The sequence below is a fragment of the Sturnira hondurensis genome, unplaced genomic scaffold (assembly GCF_014824575.4).
Source record: "Sturnira hondurensis isolate 20B ecotype Veracruz unplaced genomic scaffold, ASM1482457v3 Scaffold0011378, whole genome shotgun sequence".
Taxonomy (NCBI): domain Eukaryota; kingdom Metazoa; phylum Chordata; class Mammalia; order Chiroptera; family Phyllostomidae; genus Sturnira; species Sturnira hondurensis.
In genome coordinates this window covers 284776-301971 of record NW_028084009.1, presented here as the reverse complement: position 1 = coordinate 301971, position 17196 = coordinate 284776, and the positions used below count along the sequence as shown (strand labels likewise).

The 17196-nt window shown below is 46.4% G+C and overlaps 1 protein-coding gene across 1 annotated transcript in view; it reads right to left on the bottom strand.

Annotated features, from left to right (window-relative positions):
* Window positions 1-16199, bottom strand: part of ARFGEF2 (ARF guanine nucleotide exchange factor 2) — an 89829-nt gene extending 73630 nt beyond the window's left edge. Inside the window, exons 1-3 of the mRNA XM_037059852.1 lie at window positions 15926-16199; window positions 2012-2042; window positions 1231-1354 (exon numbers count right to left, since the gene is read on the bottom strand). Coding sequence (XP_036915747.1) covers window positions 1231-1354; window positions 2012-2042; window positions 15926-16151 — 381 coding nt within the window. The 5' untranslated portion in view covers window positions 16152-16199. The remainder of the gene's footprint in view (window positions 1-1230; window positions 1355-2011; window positions 2043-15925) is intronic.
* Between the last annotated feature and the right edge of the window lie 997 nt (window positions 16200-17196).

The window sequence follows — 17196 nt, the reverse complement described above, 5'->3', positions numbered from 1 at the left end:
CAGCTGAGGTCAAATAAGGAGACACTCTGCCTTCTTGATTCAGCCCTCATACTGTAAAGTGTCTTTTTTTGTGGTCTATTTAGTATTATGTTTTTCCTATTTCTGTTTTTTGAATAGCACAGAATTTTGCCATTTAAAATAGCCCTCAACCGTAATGTGAAGTCCTGTCTGGTGTTCCTAAGAACAAGAAGGCAGAGATGTGCTTTATGGAGAAATCATGTGTGTTGGGTAGGTTTCGTTCACACACAGGGTATAGTGCTGCGGACTGTGAGTTCACTGTTAATGCATCAGCAGTACACAGGAAATGTGGTGTCTTTAAACAAAACACACAAGAACAGTTGCACACTGATCAGTTGATGAGCATGCTGAGGCCAGAGGCTCAAGGGAACCTAACCCTGTTTTTCCTTTAGAAAATGGTTCAGAATTTGCTAAATCAGTGTTCATAACAACTGCATAGGATATTACTACAAATAATGAGATCTGATTATATATAGATTTCTCTACTTGATTCTATGAATTTTAATGCCAACAAAGAATTGGTTGAATAAAAACATCTTATATGTCCACGTGTAGCAAATATTCTAGAACAACATACATAAGAGAGATCAACAAAGTACTTCTGGGGAAACAAGTTCTTTTTAAAATATTTTTTTATTTTATTAATTTTTTAGAGAGAGAGAAAAAACATTGACTTGTTGTTCTACTTATTTATGCTTTCACTGGTTGATTCCTGTAGGCGTCCTGCCTGGGGATCGAACTCACAACTTTGGTGTATTGGGATGACACTCTACCCAACTGAGCACCCAGCCAGGGCAAATTCTTATATTAGGTGAGGAGGTCAGTCCCCTCTCATTTCCCTCCCTCATGAGATCTCTGTAAAAAATTAGTTGGAATGTGACCCTGACCAGACAGCTCAGTTGGTTAGAGAGCTGTCCTGATACACCAAGGTTGAGGGTTCAATCCCTGGTCAAGACACATACAAGAATCAACTAATGAATGTATAAATAAATGGAACAACAAGCCAATGTCTATCTGTTTCTCTCCCCCTGCTCTCTCTCTCTCTGTCTCCCCCCCACCTTCCCTCCCTCCCTCTCAAATTTAATTTAAAAAAAAAGAGTAAGTTGGAACGTTTCTTTTTCTGATATTCCAGAGAGCATTCCAAGAAGCAGAGGGGTCACCAATGTGGCCTGAAGAGAATGCCCTTTACACGATTACTTTTAAACATGGTACCTGCAAGCAGTCGAGGGACGTGCTGACCACCCGTGGGGACTTGGACTGGCAAGCCAGCTCGAATGGAAGGAAATACTTGTCAGCTTCAATGAAGTTTGCCTTTGGTGGTGCAGCAGTGCCAAGCCTAGGAAGAGAGCAGGAGAGGGCCAGAGGGGGAAAATTAAAAAAAAAAAAAGCTTGCTTTTCCTCCACTCACTCTTAACTGCCCATCCTACCTGCAACCATTTCATTAAAAATGCCAGCAAACTGTACCTGTGGGGCTAAACAATTCAAAATTAACACATACATGCATTTGGACAAAATACCAGAGTGGCCACAGGCAGAGAGCGAGGTCTCGGGTCAGCGAGTTATACCGACTGCATCCTGCACTGGATCTCGGCATCGGCCGCGTCAGAGCTCTGGTTCTGAAATATGACTAACTGGCTTCACTGCTATGAAGATAAGGAGCCGCCTCTTATCAGACAAGCTGACCTCCTGCTTAAGGAAGCATGACTTACAAGAGGCAAGGGCTTTGCCTCTTCTGTCAAGAAAAGGTGTAAGACCACTAACTTGACCTTCCTTTCCCCTTCCTCCAAATGCAGTTACTGAGCCAGTGACCTGTTAACTTAGCATCGGTTCAAACATATACAGAGCTCTGCAGTGTGTCCCGCTCTGGGCCAGGAGAGTGTGTGCTGCCCAAAGACCAGAAACATGAGAGAACGAGCAGAGAAAGGGGTTCCCCTCGGCCATTACCTACTCCCTTGAAACTGTATTTCAGCAAGGAGAAAGTGCCCCAGCTTACCTCTGTTTTTCTATTTCTGCTTTAATTTCATCTGGTGAGGAAGAAAGAAAGGCTTGTTAGGAGTATGCAATGTTTTTATGAAAAGATACTTTACTAAAAGATATTAAAAAACTATTTAAGAGAATGTTTATGAGACTTTAAAGAACACAAATAGTGATATGAAGTGATAGAGAATGATTATAACAATAACAGCTAACACACAGCAGTTACTATGCGCTAGGCATTGTTCTAAACATTTTGTGTATTTTAACTTATTTGCCCCTTGTAGCAATCCTATGAGGTAGGTACTAGTATCTCCACCTTCCTTAGAGCGGGATTTCCCAGCCTCTGCACCACTGACACCTGGGGGCAGGTCGTTCACTGTGGGGCTGTCCTGTGCACTGCAGGATGTTGGCGGCATCTCTGGCCTCTGCCCATTCCATGTCAGCAGCGTGCCCCTGCAGTCTGGAAAACCAAGTATGTCTCCAGACAACGCCAAGTGTCCTTTGGGGCAAAACTGCCTTTATTGAGAATCACTGGTTTAGATGAGGAAACCAAGGCACAGAAAGGTTAGGTAACTTGTCTCCTGTTACCTATCAGGAATTGGAGGATCAGAATTGGGACCCAGGCATACTGGCTCCACAGTCCATGTTCTAGCTACTCCCCTATTGTGCAGAACAAATGTTAATGACAGTCATCACTACAGCATGGCGATAAGAGTAGCACCTTAACTGTGTCAAAATTTGCACAGAAAATTGGAAACAAAATATTGAAAGGTGTGTAAGTAGTGAGATATTTTTCTTTCTCTTTTTTCACATTTTCTATGTTAAGCATATACTTTTTTAAAATAACAAATGCATTTTTAAAAGTTGCAGTAAATATTCATAAGATAAAATTTACCATCTTAACCATTTTCAAGTACACAGTTCAGGGCATTAAGGACATTCACACAGTTGTGCAACGGCATATATAATTTCTGTGAATGAAAATTAACTTAAAAATCTTTGCCATGGAAGCTACACCTATGGAACTAAAGTGTCATCATTTAGAAACCGCGATGTGAAAGAGGCACCGTATTTTGCCGTGCATCGTGTGCTCCTGTGTAGAATGTGCACACGTGTTTTTGGCCCAGACTTTCAGGGAAAAAATCTTTCATTTTAATTTTTTAATTCAAGTTTTTATTTATTTATATTTAGATACTTGGTTTTTGTATTATAAAGAAATTTTAGCATTTATTTTGAACATACTATGGCACAAGAAATTTTCTGTAACAAATAATTACAAAACACAGGAATGGATACACCAGGTATTTCAGATACTACCCATGTATAATGCACATCCTTATTTTTCCCTCAAAAATTTGGGCAAAAAAGTGTGCATTATATACATCAAAATGCGACAGTCTTATTTCCAGAAGTACAAGGTTTTGTGCCACTAACACTCCAGAACACCCTACCTAAACACCCAGAATTCCCCATCCCACTCAACCATCCGTATTCCTACATGTTAGGCTCAATGTATCCCCCAAATGGGCCAGTGAAGCAGGTCTACCTGAACACGATCATCCAGATGATCTCCAAAACACCAGCCTTCTTTACACAATCTCATGAGAGCCAGGAGTGTGGATACGACACTAGTTATCCTAGCAACCCCAGAACACAGATCTGGAAGTTACAAGTTTCCTTTTCTTGGACAACTCTACTCTAGCCTGAACTTTAGTATATGAAAACTCAATACCCGGACTCCCTAGAAGTGGCAACTTCTAACTTTAAATCAGTCTTTCAATCTTCTTACTACCAAAAAACAGGAGCCAAAGGCCTGGATGACTAAATCAAGCACTTTGCCCACGGACCATAAGGCCTGTGGTGTGGTGTGCTACAGAGCTCAGTGGCATGGCGCCTGCCCTTCCTGGAGGGGAATCCGCTGAGGAAGTAGCTCAGGCTTCCTCTAAGCTGAGGCCCCAGCTTCGGGAGTCCTTGAGGCTGGCAGCTAAGCTCGCAGCTTTCAGAAATCTATATCCAGTCAAGGCTCTGCGTGGTGGTGAAACTGCCTGTCAGTGTGTGTCTTGCCAGAGGGTTACTGCTGCCCAAACGCAAAGGTCAGGTTTTCTTCCAATCAGGGCTACCTTGTTAAAGTTAACTTTAGAGAGTAAACGTTTCTGAAACAATTAGGCCTTTGTGAAAGTCCCTGCCAGCCTCTAACCTTAAAATAATCTCTTCTGGAATGCCAGTGGTGCCAACCGTCCAATCTGCGGGACAATCACCACGACTGCCACTTACTGCGGCATCCGGGGTAATACAATCAAGTGCAGGGGTTACATACTCCCAGGCCTATCATGGGCCAGGCAGGGAGCCCCAGGGAGCAAGATGGGTGGGTACAAGACATACAGGGCAGGGAGGACCCCTCTCCATCAACAGGGCAAAAGGCACAGCAGAGCCTCAGCTCCAGCTGACTGGTGTCTTGAGAGACCCTGAGCCCAGAGGTGCCAGTTGTTCTCATCTGGACTTCAAAGTGAAAGCTCTGACTGCAATTCAAAGCAACTTCAACTTTTTTTTTCTTTTTTAAATTTATGGCTCAAATAAAACTGGTTTGCAGGCTACCCTGACCCTGGGGCTATTAGCTTGCAACTTTTGCTTTAAAGGATAGGAAAGAATCTGAAAGTACTTTACTGACTGCAAAAAGAGTAACTGCACAGGATACAAGTGACTTTTAAGGATTATAACCAGCACTTTGAGGACAAAACATCTAAGTTTTGTACAGGCTAGATGCTGCACAGCCAAAGAGCAATGAACAACTAAGGAGCCAGAGGGCCAGGGTTCAAGGCCAAATTCTGCTACCTTTTACAGATGGAAAAAAAAAAGACCCAGAGAGGTGGAAGGGGACTTGAACCTAGAAAATTGGGCTCCAGAGCCTGTGTTCATAATCTCTTGGTTACCTAAGACTCTTAAAAAGCATGCAGAATTACAGACCAACATAAACGTTAGTCTTGCCATCACTAAGTCAGAACGTGAATGCCACGAAGCTCTGGTTTCTGTACCACTCTGTGAGCCCCATGTGGTCTTGGGGAGGCTTTTACAACTTGACTCTGGGGTCTCCCAGTCAAGTGAGAATGAACAAGGGCTAGTGACTCACAGCAGGGCCTGCACCTGCTTCACAAGTGCGCAGGAACGGGAAGGCTACCACTACACAAGGGCAAAGAAGCCATGGCCACAAATTGTTATTCCCCCAAGAATTAGGACTTGCTGCGCTTCCTACACCAGTCTTTGTTAGAGAAAAAAACATATGAAAAATCCTGTCCACTCGGCACAGCAGGGGCGCAGATGATGGGAAGCCTGAGGAGGAAGGGGGCACAGACTGAGCAGACCTCTGTTCTGACAGGTCACTCTGGCTGCTGTCGGGATGACAAAGAGGAGGGTGGCCACAACAGAAGCAAGGAAGCTGATCAGGCAATAAAGGGGCCTGGACCAGGGTGGAGACGGTACGGGGAGAGAGATGTACAGTGTGACCACATGCAAGTGCCATTTTCACGGTCAAATATTAGTAGTTTCATATGGTCCAGACTAACAGCTGGATTCTGGACATAGCTGGATAACACAATTTTTTTTTTCCATTAAAAAGAGGCAGGAGAAGGCCCGGGGAAAAGGTGGGTGGCAGAGGTTCCCATAGGGAGAGGTCCCTGGTAGGAAAAAAAGGAACAGGTTTGTGATGCAGACAGTACTAGGTTCGAGTCCCAGCATGGATAGCTATCAGCTGAATGATGCCAGGCGGGCTACTAAATCTCCTTGATCTGGATTTCCAGCTCTGAAAAATCAGGGTGATACGGGGCAGCCCGCTGCTCCAGAGACTGTGACCAGGCATTTGGGTGCAGGTGATTCTTCGACAACCCCACGACAAAGGTACTGTGAGACTAGTAGCTAAGGTAATGTCCGACGGCACCGCAGGTGGTCAATAAATGTCTCACTCTCATCTTGAAACAGGAGTCAGCAATGGTGCACAATCTCTAGTGCCATCAAGGGAACCAGGCAAAGCCATGGGGGGAAAAGAGAGTGAGTGGAACCCACATCATCATCCGAACAGCTGACACTGACTAGGGGCAGGTGCCCCTTCGGTCCTCACTACAACGCACAGAAGAGCACTCTCATCCACACTGTGACACAGGTGAGGAGTCCGAGCACAGAGGTGAGGTCACCTGCCTGCAGTCACAGCCAGAAGTGCTACTGCGTAGACAGGACTCAGCTCCAGAGCCGGTGCTCCAGAACCTGTGGAGGATGAGCAGCAGCAGGAGGGGGTTAAGGAAGAGGAGCAGGGTACACGTGCTCCATTGACTGCTCCGCTTCTTACCTGGCGCTGCTTTCCCAACTGCCAGCTGGGCAATTAGCGGCAATAAACGAGCAGGCTGGAGAGGAGGGAGACTTGAGTGGGGCGGGGTGGCTTCAGTTGAAAAGCAATTGTCTTCCTGGGAGATCCTTTCTGGGCACAGCTGCCATCTATCAACTGCCTGGGTCACACCTCCCCAGTCATCAGCAACTTCAGCACTAGGTCACATCGTTCGCTCCACTCCCAAGCTGGGTCCGACAATGACTATCACCAATCTGTACAATGCCACCACTGGTCAGTGCCTCAAAGTCCCACAGCACCCCTGCAAACCTTCACCTCTCCGCACACATCTGACCCGCACCCCTCCCTCTCTACTGCCCTGCCTTCCATTTCTTCAGCTCCCTCTCCAATGACCTCCTTCTCCACTCCAAGTCATCCTGGTGTGTCACGCTACAATTCTTGTCTCCACATGCAACTGGGGGACAAGATTTCCTGCTCTCTGCCCTCAACACCCTTCCCCTTCCAGCTGACCCACTCAACTGCTGCCCGCAGGACCTCTTTGTGGCCTGTCAGCCTTTGACAAGGCCGGTATGTCAGCTTTCCCCTTCCTTTACCTTCCAGGACCGACCCCATCAGCAGGACTGTTACTGAATGACAGGCAACCAATAGCCTCGACTCTCTTGGACCTTTACTCTCAGCTCCTGGCGAAGCCCCAGACTTAGGTTGTGCTACCACCTCCTTCTCCACCCCACAGCCAGACCTCTGACCACAGGCCACGCTGGCAGGCCTTTAAAGGCTGCTGCTACTTGGGCCCGCCCATCTTCTCTGCCGCACCACAGCGGCTGCTGCACGTTTCTCTGCTCTCTTCAGAGGCCCGTGTCCCCCTCCCAGGCATCACCACTCTTTCCTCACCACCGACGGAGTGGCCCCTGCTTCACGCGAATCAGAAGCTGCCACGAGGAGACTCCCTCTACCTTCTGTTAGCGGGCCTACCAACCGACCCACTTCTGTACGTGCCACCTCCACTCCCCGGCCAGGAGCCAGTCGGTGTCCGGTCCCCCCAGCTCTGCAGTCGCCCACCCCTCCCTCGGAACGTCGTGCTCTCTGTACTGGCTAGGAGCTCATCACCCTGACCAGGCCACCTCCGCCACCTCCCACCTTGACCACCACTGCTGCCTCTTCACGGGTCTCACCACTCCAGCCCTAACCCTCCCTCCCTCCCACATTTTCTCCACTCAGCGGCCAGAGGGATTCCCTTAGAGTGTAAACCAGATTATATAGGCTCCTCTGCTCAAAACTCTCTACTGGCTTCTCGTCCCACTGAGTAAAATGCAAAATCATGGCCTGGGCGTCGGAGCCTTGGCCCCTGCCTCCCCTCTGATCTCACCTTCTTCCACCTGCCTCTGGCCTCGTTGTGTGTGTTCCTGTTTCGGGGCCTTTGCACGTGCTTTCCCTGCTGCTGGGAAGGCCCTCCCTCCCGCAGATCCCACAGGGCTCCCTCCCCCACTTGCTTCAGATCACAGTTCCAATGTCACCCCTTCAGGCTTTCCCTCACCACCTGAAACTGTCATCTCTGCCTCTCAGCATTCTTTATCGTTTTATCTGCTTTTTCTCTTTGACTTATTTTTCTAATCTCTCTTCACAGTATTTACCACCTTTGACATACTACTTACTGGTTCACTTATTATCTTTCTCAGTACACTACAAACTCTGTGACCAGAGGCTTTCGTCTGTTCACTCCTGAATTCCCAGCACCTAGGAACTCCTTGACACAAGGCAGGCGCCCAGCATTTGTTGAATAAACTGTCCTTGCCCTTTTCTGCATTATTTAACCTTTCCCTTCAGCTGGCCCCTTCCCAATGACACTGAAACAAGTTCAAGCTTCTTCTACCTTTAAAGAAAAAAAAAATGCAAATTTCATGACCTCCAGGCAAAGAGTTGTCTGCACTATTTATCTCCTCACCTCCCACTCACGCTTCAACCCACTCCAGCCTGGCTTTCACCTTCACTGTGCCCCCGAAAAGCTAAAGCTGAGGCCACCAATGATCCACGTCTCTCAGTCGGATGGGCATTTTTCCAGCCTCTATCTGACTTGAGCTCCTGCAGTATCTGACCTTATTACTGACCCCACCCTCCCTGAGATATTCTATGTACTTCTTAAGCACACGTTCTCCCCACCTGCTCTCTGCCTCTTGCCCACCCATCTCTTCTTCATGTCCCTTGCAGACTCAGCCTCCTCTGCACAGTCCAAGCAGGCTCCCCATGCCTCACTTTCTCTGTACACTCTCTCTCCCCAGGCCATCTCACCCTCCCCTACATGTTCGCTTCCCACCCTACATCCTGATGATTCTCAAATCTTGATTTCCAGACCTGGTCTGTCTTATGAACATCAGGCTCACACATCTATCCACTTCCCACTCCACCTGTCCAATTGGATGCTCAAAGGCAGGTGATATTCGACACATGCAAGTCCCAACTCATCCACCCCTGCCCCCTCCTCTACCCAGATGGTCTTCCCACACTCTCCTCTTCAAGAACAGCACCAAATCCATCCAGCTGGGTGAGTCAGAAACTTAATAGTCAGACTTAGCAATCCTCTTTCTCACGCTTTTGCCCAGTCCACCCCGAGGTTTTGTTAGCTTTACCTTCTAAGTAAGTGGGAAATCCTTCCATTTTGCTCTATTTCTACCGTCACTACTCTAAGTCCAGGCCACTGACATCTCTCATCTGGATGATGGCAATCCCTCTGGTCTTCCTCAAAGATGTTCTGAGAACAATGGCCCAAGTGATCTTCCTAAAATACAAATCTGGTCATCCTATCACCTCTTTCCTTCTTTAGAACTCTTGAGTGTTATCTCACTGTTTTTGCTCTAAAAGTCAAACTCCATGCAATGACCTCCAGTGTCCCGATGGTAGGGCCCTGGCCTACCTCTCCCACATTACCCTCAAACACTCTTCCCCTACCTTCTTCTCCAACTAAAAAATTTTTTTGTTTTGAATAATTGTAAATTCACAGGCAGGTGTATCTTGTGGTTTCCTTACCCAGTGCACCCCCCGCCCTTGCTGCCACAAGGCCTTTGCACATGCTGCTTCCCCGTGCTGCCAAAATGCCTTTGACCCCAACCTATTTAATTCTAACTTATCATTCAGATCTTCAGCCTTCCTCAGGGAAGTTTCCAGTCACCAGCTTGGTCTCTCCCCTTGCAGGACCAGGCCTCTTCCCTTCCTAGAACATTCTGAGTTGTTAGTATAACCCAGAGGACAAGATCACTTGAACAATGTCCTTCTTCCCCATTAACTGCAAACTCCACAAGAACAGGGTCCTTGTTTGTCCTCTTTCCCTCGCACCATGACACCAGGTGTGACCCGTAAACAAACACCTTCTGAACGAATGTCAGCCTGGCTTATTCAACAAGCAAAAGGACTATATGAAGCACAGATACACACTGACCACTCCCTAGGACTGAGAGAAAATTTAAGAATTTTATGTCCTAGCACAAGAAGGCTTTTCTTCCCACAAATCTATAAAACCTAATAAAATACCCAACAAAAAGCTAAAAGACTTATTTACAACCAAGACGGTAAACCAAAAGAACCTTCTTATAGGAAGACTGCAGGAATGAATTAATAAGCAGAAAAACTCATAAACTTGCTGGAAAGAAAGTCAGGTATCTTCCTGGCAGGCATTCCAGCCTGGTGAAAATGGTGAGGACTACATACAGCACTGAGCTATTTATATAGGAGGCTCCATGTACTTGCTGATTAAGTACACGTTTTTCATAAGCTCACTCTTTTCCATAAAGAATGGTCTTACTGTTTTCCCCAGCACTGCTTACAGAGTCTCCCCTGAGATCTACAAGTAGAGAGCAGAGCTCTAAATTCATCCAACCACTTGCTTCACTGGTGTCCCAATGTCAGAAACAAGCAACAAGGCCCATAAACCAATGCCTTAGGGGGGACAGTGAAGGGCAAGCATTCAGCTCCTTCTCCTTTAAATATGGTAACACCAATGCCTGAATTTTAGCAGGTTACCTGTTAGGTGCCAGGTACTGTGTCAGTTACTTTTCTGCATTAGTTCAGTTAACCATTACAACAATCCTGAGACACAGGTATTATCACCTTTATCATCTCAGGAAACTGAGGTTTAAAAAAGCTAATTATGAGGCCAGGTTCAAAGGACTAATCAATAAGCAAAGTTTCAAACTCAGCTCTCAATGACCATTCTGCCAATCCAATAAATAAATGCTTTTCAATAATCTAAGTCTAATTTTTAGATGCTGCTTCTAGAGAGATGACCTCTTCCCAAAAAGCATCATAAAGCTTTTCAACAAAAAGTAACCTGTCAGGTTCTTGAGTCCTGTTACTCCTTAAAACTTTTATAATCTACAGTACTCAGAAACAAAATGTCAAATCAAAACACCAGAACTTGCTAAAATTAAGTATTTTATTTTATCTTCCAATTTAGAGCCTTACCACTTTGGCTATGACAATTTAGGGCTTTTTCTTTTTGTATTTTTCAAATTTCGCACTGAGGTTCTTCCCAATAATGAGAACAGTTATTCTGAACACATCAAAATTAGAACAACAATATCAAATGGAGGAAAAGCAATTTACCACACATTGTTATGATGTGTAAATGTTGAATGTTCTTGCACATTAGTAAACAACTAAGATTTGTGAATGTCCTCCCTGAGCTGGCTCCTTCCCAATGACATTTAAACAAATTTTTTATATCTCAAAAAAAAAAAAGAAAGAATGAAAACTTCCCATTATCCTCATCCTCTCCTCCCCTTTACATTGCAGCCAAACTCTGGGAAAAAGTTCTCTGCGTTCACTGCCTATTTCCTCACCTCCCACTCATGCTTCAACCCACTCCAGTCTGGTTTCCACCTTCATTGTGCCACTGAGACAGTTCCAGCAAAGATCACCAAACATCCACACGCCTTTAAACCTATATATTTCACAGTGAGAGTAGCAAATCTAGAAGTGAATCTCATCGTTCACATCTCGGGCTGGAGCCTGTGTTATGGCTGCCTCTCCACCTGGTTGTGTGGATGTGGGCAAGCTGCTTTCTGAGCCTTGGTCTCCCTTTGCTGACGGGAGCCACACACGGGCAGCAATTGCACGTCACAACTCCAGAATTGGTAAGAGGGTGTTTACCACAGACAAAGACAAAGATGTCATAAATAAGAAAAACTTCCTAACTCAACTGAAGCTTGTGGGAAATCAGCTCTTTACCCTCATTTCTCTCTTCCCATGAGTCCCTCAATGAACGTAAACCAAACACATGTGCAGTAAAAACCTGCAGGAAAAAAGCCGTGATCTTTTTCCCTAGAGGTTTTCAAATACAGCTCGAATTCAACTACAGAAATATGGTCTCTTTACTGACTGAATGGTTTATTTACAGAAATGTCATCAAAAACCTCCAGGGTGCAGAAGCATTACTGCAGTATGACTGTTTAAAGACTCCAAAACTGCTTTACATGTAAGAGCTTTTGTATGAAGACAACCCAGCACGGGAGTAACCATCAGGACCCTGGGCTCTGGGGCTAGGCTGCCTGTGTGCACACCTCGGCTGCACCGCTTACTGGCTGAGTTACACTGGCCCGTGTCTCTGAGCCTCAGTAAGAACAGTAATAGTTTAAGAACTAGGCTGCATGTAAAGCTCATGGCACTGCTCCTGGAACATAAGAAATGCTCAGTACGCGGTAGATATCATGTAGTTACTACATAACATGTGATGTTAAAACGTCACTCAATGGGGTGACTACACTAACGACAATGCAGGTTCATCAACTGTAATTAAGTGCACCACCCTGGTGAGGGACAGTGACCCGTGGAGAGGCTGTGCGTGTGGGGGCAGGGGACACATGGGAAGTCTCCTCTGTATCTTTAGTGCAACTTTGCTGTGAATCTAAAAACTGCTCTAAAAAATAAATTCCATTTTTTAAAAAAATCACTCAATTTCATATGAAAAAGGTATAGGTATGTTTACTATTCTTTTTATATGTTTTTGATATTGGCTAAGAATAATGACAGTTACCTATTATAGAACACTCAACCCTTACTTAGCCCTTTGTGCATATTAAATTATTAAATAAGATACCTTTTAAAGTTTTCCAGACTTCTGGACCAATTTTTCTACACCCAATTTAAAAGCTCTCAATTATCCTGTCAAGTCTCCAAACTCCATATAGTTTAAGAACAGAAGTATAAGTTAAGGACAGGTCATGGGAGAAAATGACTCTTAAATAAGACAGTTATGAAAGGGAGGCTTAATTGTGTAATTATATTACCCAACCGAGGGCTGAAAGGTTCAGGATTACCTTTATGTCAAAGATTCGTTAACAAGGTAAAAACCACAATGATGAGTACTCTCACTGGCTCTTTTCATTTCTCCAGATAAACGATGGAAGGACACAATCCCCCAACTGGGCAGTCTCTATCCATCTGGCATTCAGTGGAGATGAATCACTGAAACTATTCCAAACTTTTTCCATCTTTTTTTAAAAAATATTTTATTTATTTATTTATTTATCTTTAGAGGGGAAGGAGAGAGGGAGAGAAACATCAATGTATGGTTGCCTTTCATGCGTCCCCTACTGGGAGCTGGCCCGCAGGGAACTGGCCTGCAACCCAGGCATGTGCCCTGACTGGGCAAACTTTTTCCATCTTGATCATCATTGTTTTTACAAGGGACAACCAGCCCTGTCTTCACTAAGCTTAGCAATAAACACAGTCTCTTTGCTGTGTAATTAAATTCTTACTTATTGCATCCACAAACCAAATAAAGCAACAAGTCATTACTGAATGAAGAATCAATGTAGCTTCAGATAACACATTAAGTCAGAGCATTTATAATTTCTGCAGTGTGTCACTTAAATTAATAAAAAAAAGTAATAGCAGCAAACCTTTAGAGAGTACCTACTGCATGCCAAGTTCTTTGCACACGTAAACTAACTTTATAATAACCTCACGAGGAAGGTAGAAGATCCGTTCAAGATCACAAAAAGAGCAAGTGCCACGCAAGGGTTTGGAACACACTCGTAACTCCTGTCCTGTACAGCCCCAGCAGCCCCCCACCCCTGCCAACCGACAAGCTACAACTGGGGGACTTATCACAGGCGCTGTTTCCTGTAAGGGCTCTTCTCATTCAAGCATTTCAACTTTTAGCAGACATTCACAGTTCCTCTTATCAAAATTAGCAAAAATCCACACATGGAGACCTCTAAAATACTAGCCACATCCAACCTTTCTTATCACAGACTCATTTCGGCTACTGTTACTGGAAAGAGGACTATGCCTTGAGATGCAGAGTGAAATCTTACTAGGCACTTTGCTGTATGTTTTCTACTGCTCATAAGTAAAAAGTCACTTTTACTCAATGGCGATGACATACAATTGTTCTCTTAAACAAGATGACCAGTTTAACTCAACACTATGCATAGGTTTTCCTATAATAGTTCCTTCAATTTGGTGACAATGAGCCACCATGTCAATTTGCTGTTCATTTAACCTGTGGTCAATTACTTCCTTTATAGGCTATTTCTTGCGATTCACTCCTGAAACGATGGAGGTACATTCCACAATTTGGGTTGGAAAAATCTGAACTTCTGAACAAAGATATCCAAAAATGTCTAATAAGCTCTCAAGGTTACGGTCCTTTATGAGCCATATGACAGTTTTATAAGTAGGTTCCAACAATGTGATAAACAATTTGGTGAAAATTATGTTGTTTTCTGAGGAAAGAATGAAAACTTTTCTGCCAAATAACTATTTCAAATTGTCTGCGACAATACCCTAAAAGGAACAGTGAGCAGATAGAATCCAGGCGGATTTCCAGTGGAGTTGTAAGTATCAGGGTTTCTCTGCCTAACAAAGGGCTCTGTAATGCTTATCGGACATTCCTGATAAAACAACATCCAACAGTTAGCCTTGGCTTTCTGACTAGAAAAGCTTTACAAGTCTAAATCTCAGTGAATTCCTCCAAGATTATCTGAGTAACAACTTCTCTACCCATAGTTCTTGACCATTGAGGGAGTCTCAAACCCCTAGGAGATTCTGGTGAAAGCCAGGGACCTTCTTTCCAGAGAAATGCAAAGTTCACAAGCCCATTCCCAGGCCCTAAGAGAAGAATTCCAGCACTGTACCTCCAACCAAATAAAGGGAGAGAGCTGATGGCAACCTCAAACTCTGTTAACAGAAAACCAAACTTTTTATTTGCTCACTCTGTTAGGGAAAATAGGGCTTTTTACAGATTCCATCAAAGGCATTGGGGCAGGGAACTAAGCTGGAGCCAGATCCAGTCAAATGTATCAATCCTCAACGCCCAGAACTCTACTCTCCCAAACTCCACATGGATACTTCTTGCCTCTCAATATTCCATTCAAATGCCACCTCCTCAGAAAAGATTACTTCTTTGACACCATATCAACAACAGACCTTTATTATCACATCTCATTCTTTTCTTTTTTTTTAAAGATTTATTTATTTACCTTTAGAGGGGAAGGGAAGGAGAGAGGGAGAGAAATATCAATGTACGGTTGCCTCTGGTGTGTCGCCTGCCGGGAACTGGCCTGCAACCCAGGCATGTGCCCTGACAGGGAATCGAACCGCAATCGTGTGGTTCGCAGGCCCGCGCTCAATCCACTGAGCTACACCAGCCAGGGCTCATTCTTTTATTTTCAAAAAGTACTTATTAGTATTCAAAGATGTCTCAGTAACTTTCTTATTACTTGTTTTGTCTCCCCTATTAGAGCATAAGCTCTGTAAGGGCAAATACCTTACCTGACTTGTTCCCCACTGTATGCTAAGGGCCCACCACCGTGCTTGGTACACAGTGGGCATTTGCTGAATGACTTAAATTAAAAGATAGGATGTTGATGTGGGAATCAACCACTACGGTTTAACTCCCTTTGACTTAGCGTGTTCTCCTTCTTTCCATGACCTGTGGGTCTATTCGATCGGTATCTGCTATGTGCCAGGCACTGTTGCAGGTGCCGGGGACCCAGAACTCAATAAAACAAAACCTCTATTTCAGTGGGCCGCCCAGAGTAAGATCTCTTGCACCCAATACCTGGGAGATACACGATAACACTTTGCACTCCTTTCTTGAAGGCAGTTATGAGTTAAGAGAGATCCCGAAATTAAAGGAAAACATTCTCCAATCAGGCACTTACAAAGCAAGCCTCAGGGTTTTTCCTAAACCAGTTCTTCCCACCGGCTCCACTCACATGGGGGAACCCCAACCGGCAGAATGCGGGTCAAGAACAAACTTAAGGCAAAGACTGCTTATGAAGGTGGTGAGGAGAGGAACCAGGAAACGGGAAGGCAAGAAGTCGTGGCAAAGGCCATGGGCTGGGAGGTAGGAGAACCTGTCCTGGCTGTCACCAACTTGCTAGGTGACCTTGGGCCACTCCCGAGGTATCAGGGCATCAGTTTCCCCCGGGGTAGGATGAGGAGGCCGGCTGGGTGGGATTCGTGATCCGGGGAAGTTGGGGCCCCAGGAGGCTGGTCTGAGGACGAATTGGGTAACGGCCGACGTGGAGAGGCCGGCGCGGGGCTGGGCTGGGGCTGGGCTGGGGCTGGGCTGGGGCTGGGCTGGGGCGGCTCACCCACCGAGCGCCACCTGGCAGGCCCTGCGCAGCTGGGAGTGCTGGGGCCGCTTCACCTCCTTGTCGGCTAGGATCTTCTCCAGGGCCCGGGACACGAACATGCTCTTGGTCTGGCTCTCCTGCATGGCCCCAGCCCGGCGAGGGCTGGCAGCCCCGCGGGCCGGCGGCACGAGCGAGTGGCCCAACGAGGTTGCGGGCCCGGCGTCCCGGCCGGCACCCGCTGCGTCCATCCGCACCGCCCGGTCAGGAAGAGACGCCGCGGCCCCACGGCGCCGCCATGTTGGAGCGCGTCACGTGACCACGTGACCGGAGAGGTTACGGCAGCCGCGCGTCCGTCGACCCCGTGACCCCGGAGGGGCGGGGCCCGGGGCTGGGGCGGGGCGGGGCAGGCGGGGCCAGGTGGACGAGGAGGGGCGGGGCGAAGGTGGAGGACAGGTGGAGGCGAGTGGAGGTGGGCGAAGGCAGGCGGGGACCTGAAGGGCAGGAGAAACGGGGTGAAAGGTAGGAGAGGTGGTGTTGTGGGTGATAGGAAATAAGGAGAAGGGGACAGTGAGGAACGTGAGATTGGAGTCACAGGTAAAACACAGGTGAGGAAGGAGAGCAAGGAAGGGGAAAGAGAAGTTTGGGAAAAAACAATTAGTTGAGAGTAAGAGAGGTGATAAAAGGTCAAGAGGAGGAATGAGAGGAAGCTAAGAGGTTGGAAGAGGCTGTGAGGTGGTTAGAGAGGAGGTAGGAAGAGGAGGGTTTAGGAGAAGAGCAAAGAAGAGGGAAGAAAAGAGGAGATGAGAAGGGTACAGGGACAAGGGGGAATTAGGACAAGGGAAGAGGCATGAAATGCAAAGGAGATGGGGTGGGAGGGAGGTGAAGGGGGAGGAGGTGAGAAAGGATGGCAAGAAAACCTGGTGGGTGGTGGAGAGAAAAGGAAAGGAAGGGGTCAGGGGTGAAGGGAAGGTAGAGCGCGAGGTGTTCATATACACTCTCCACAACAGGATTTCTCCATGCCTGTTGGCGACACACGTACCCCTTCCACACGACCATCCTGTCACCGCAGCGGAGCTCACTGAATCTAGTGTGACACCTGTGCCCAGTGCTGCCAGTAAGAATTGCCCCCAGGGCATCTCCCCCTGCAGGCTGTCGGTTTATTTTCATAAACCCCATGGCTCCTCACAGTGCGGTACACCAGGGCAGGTTTTTTTTGAGGGTATCTGACCAGAGAAGAAACAGCGATCGATCGGCACTGCCACCCAGTTGCAAACGAGTGTAAGAAGACAGATA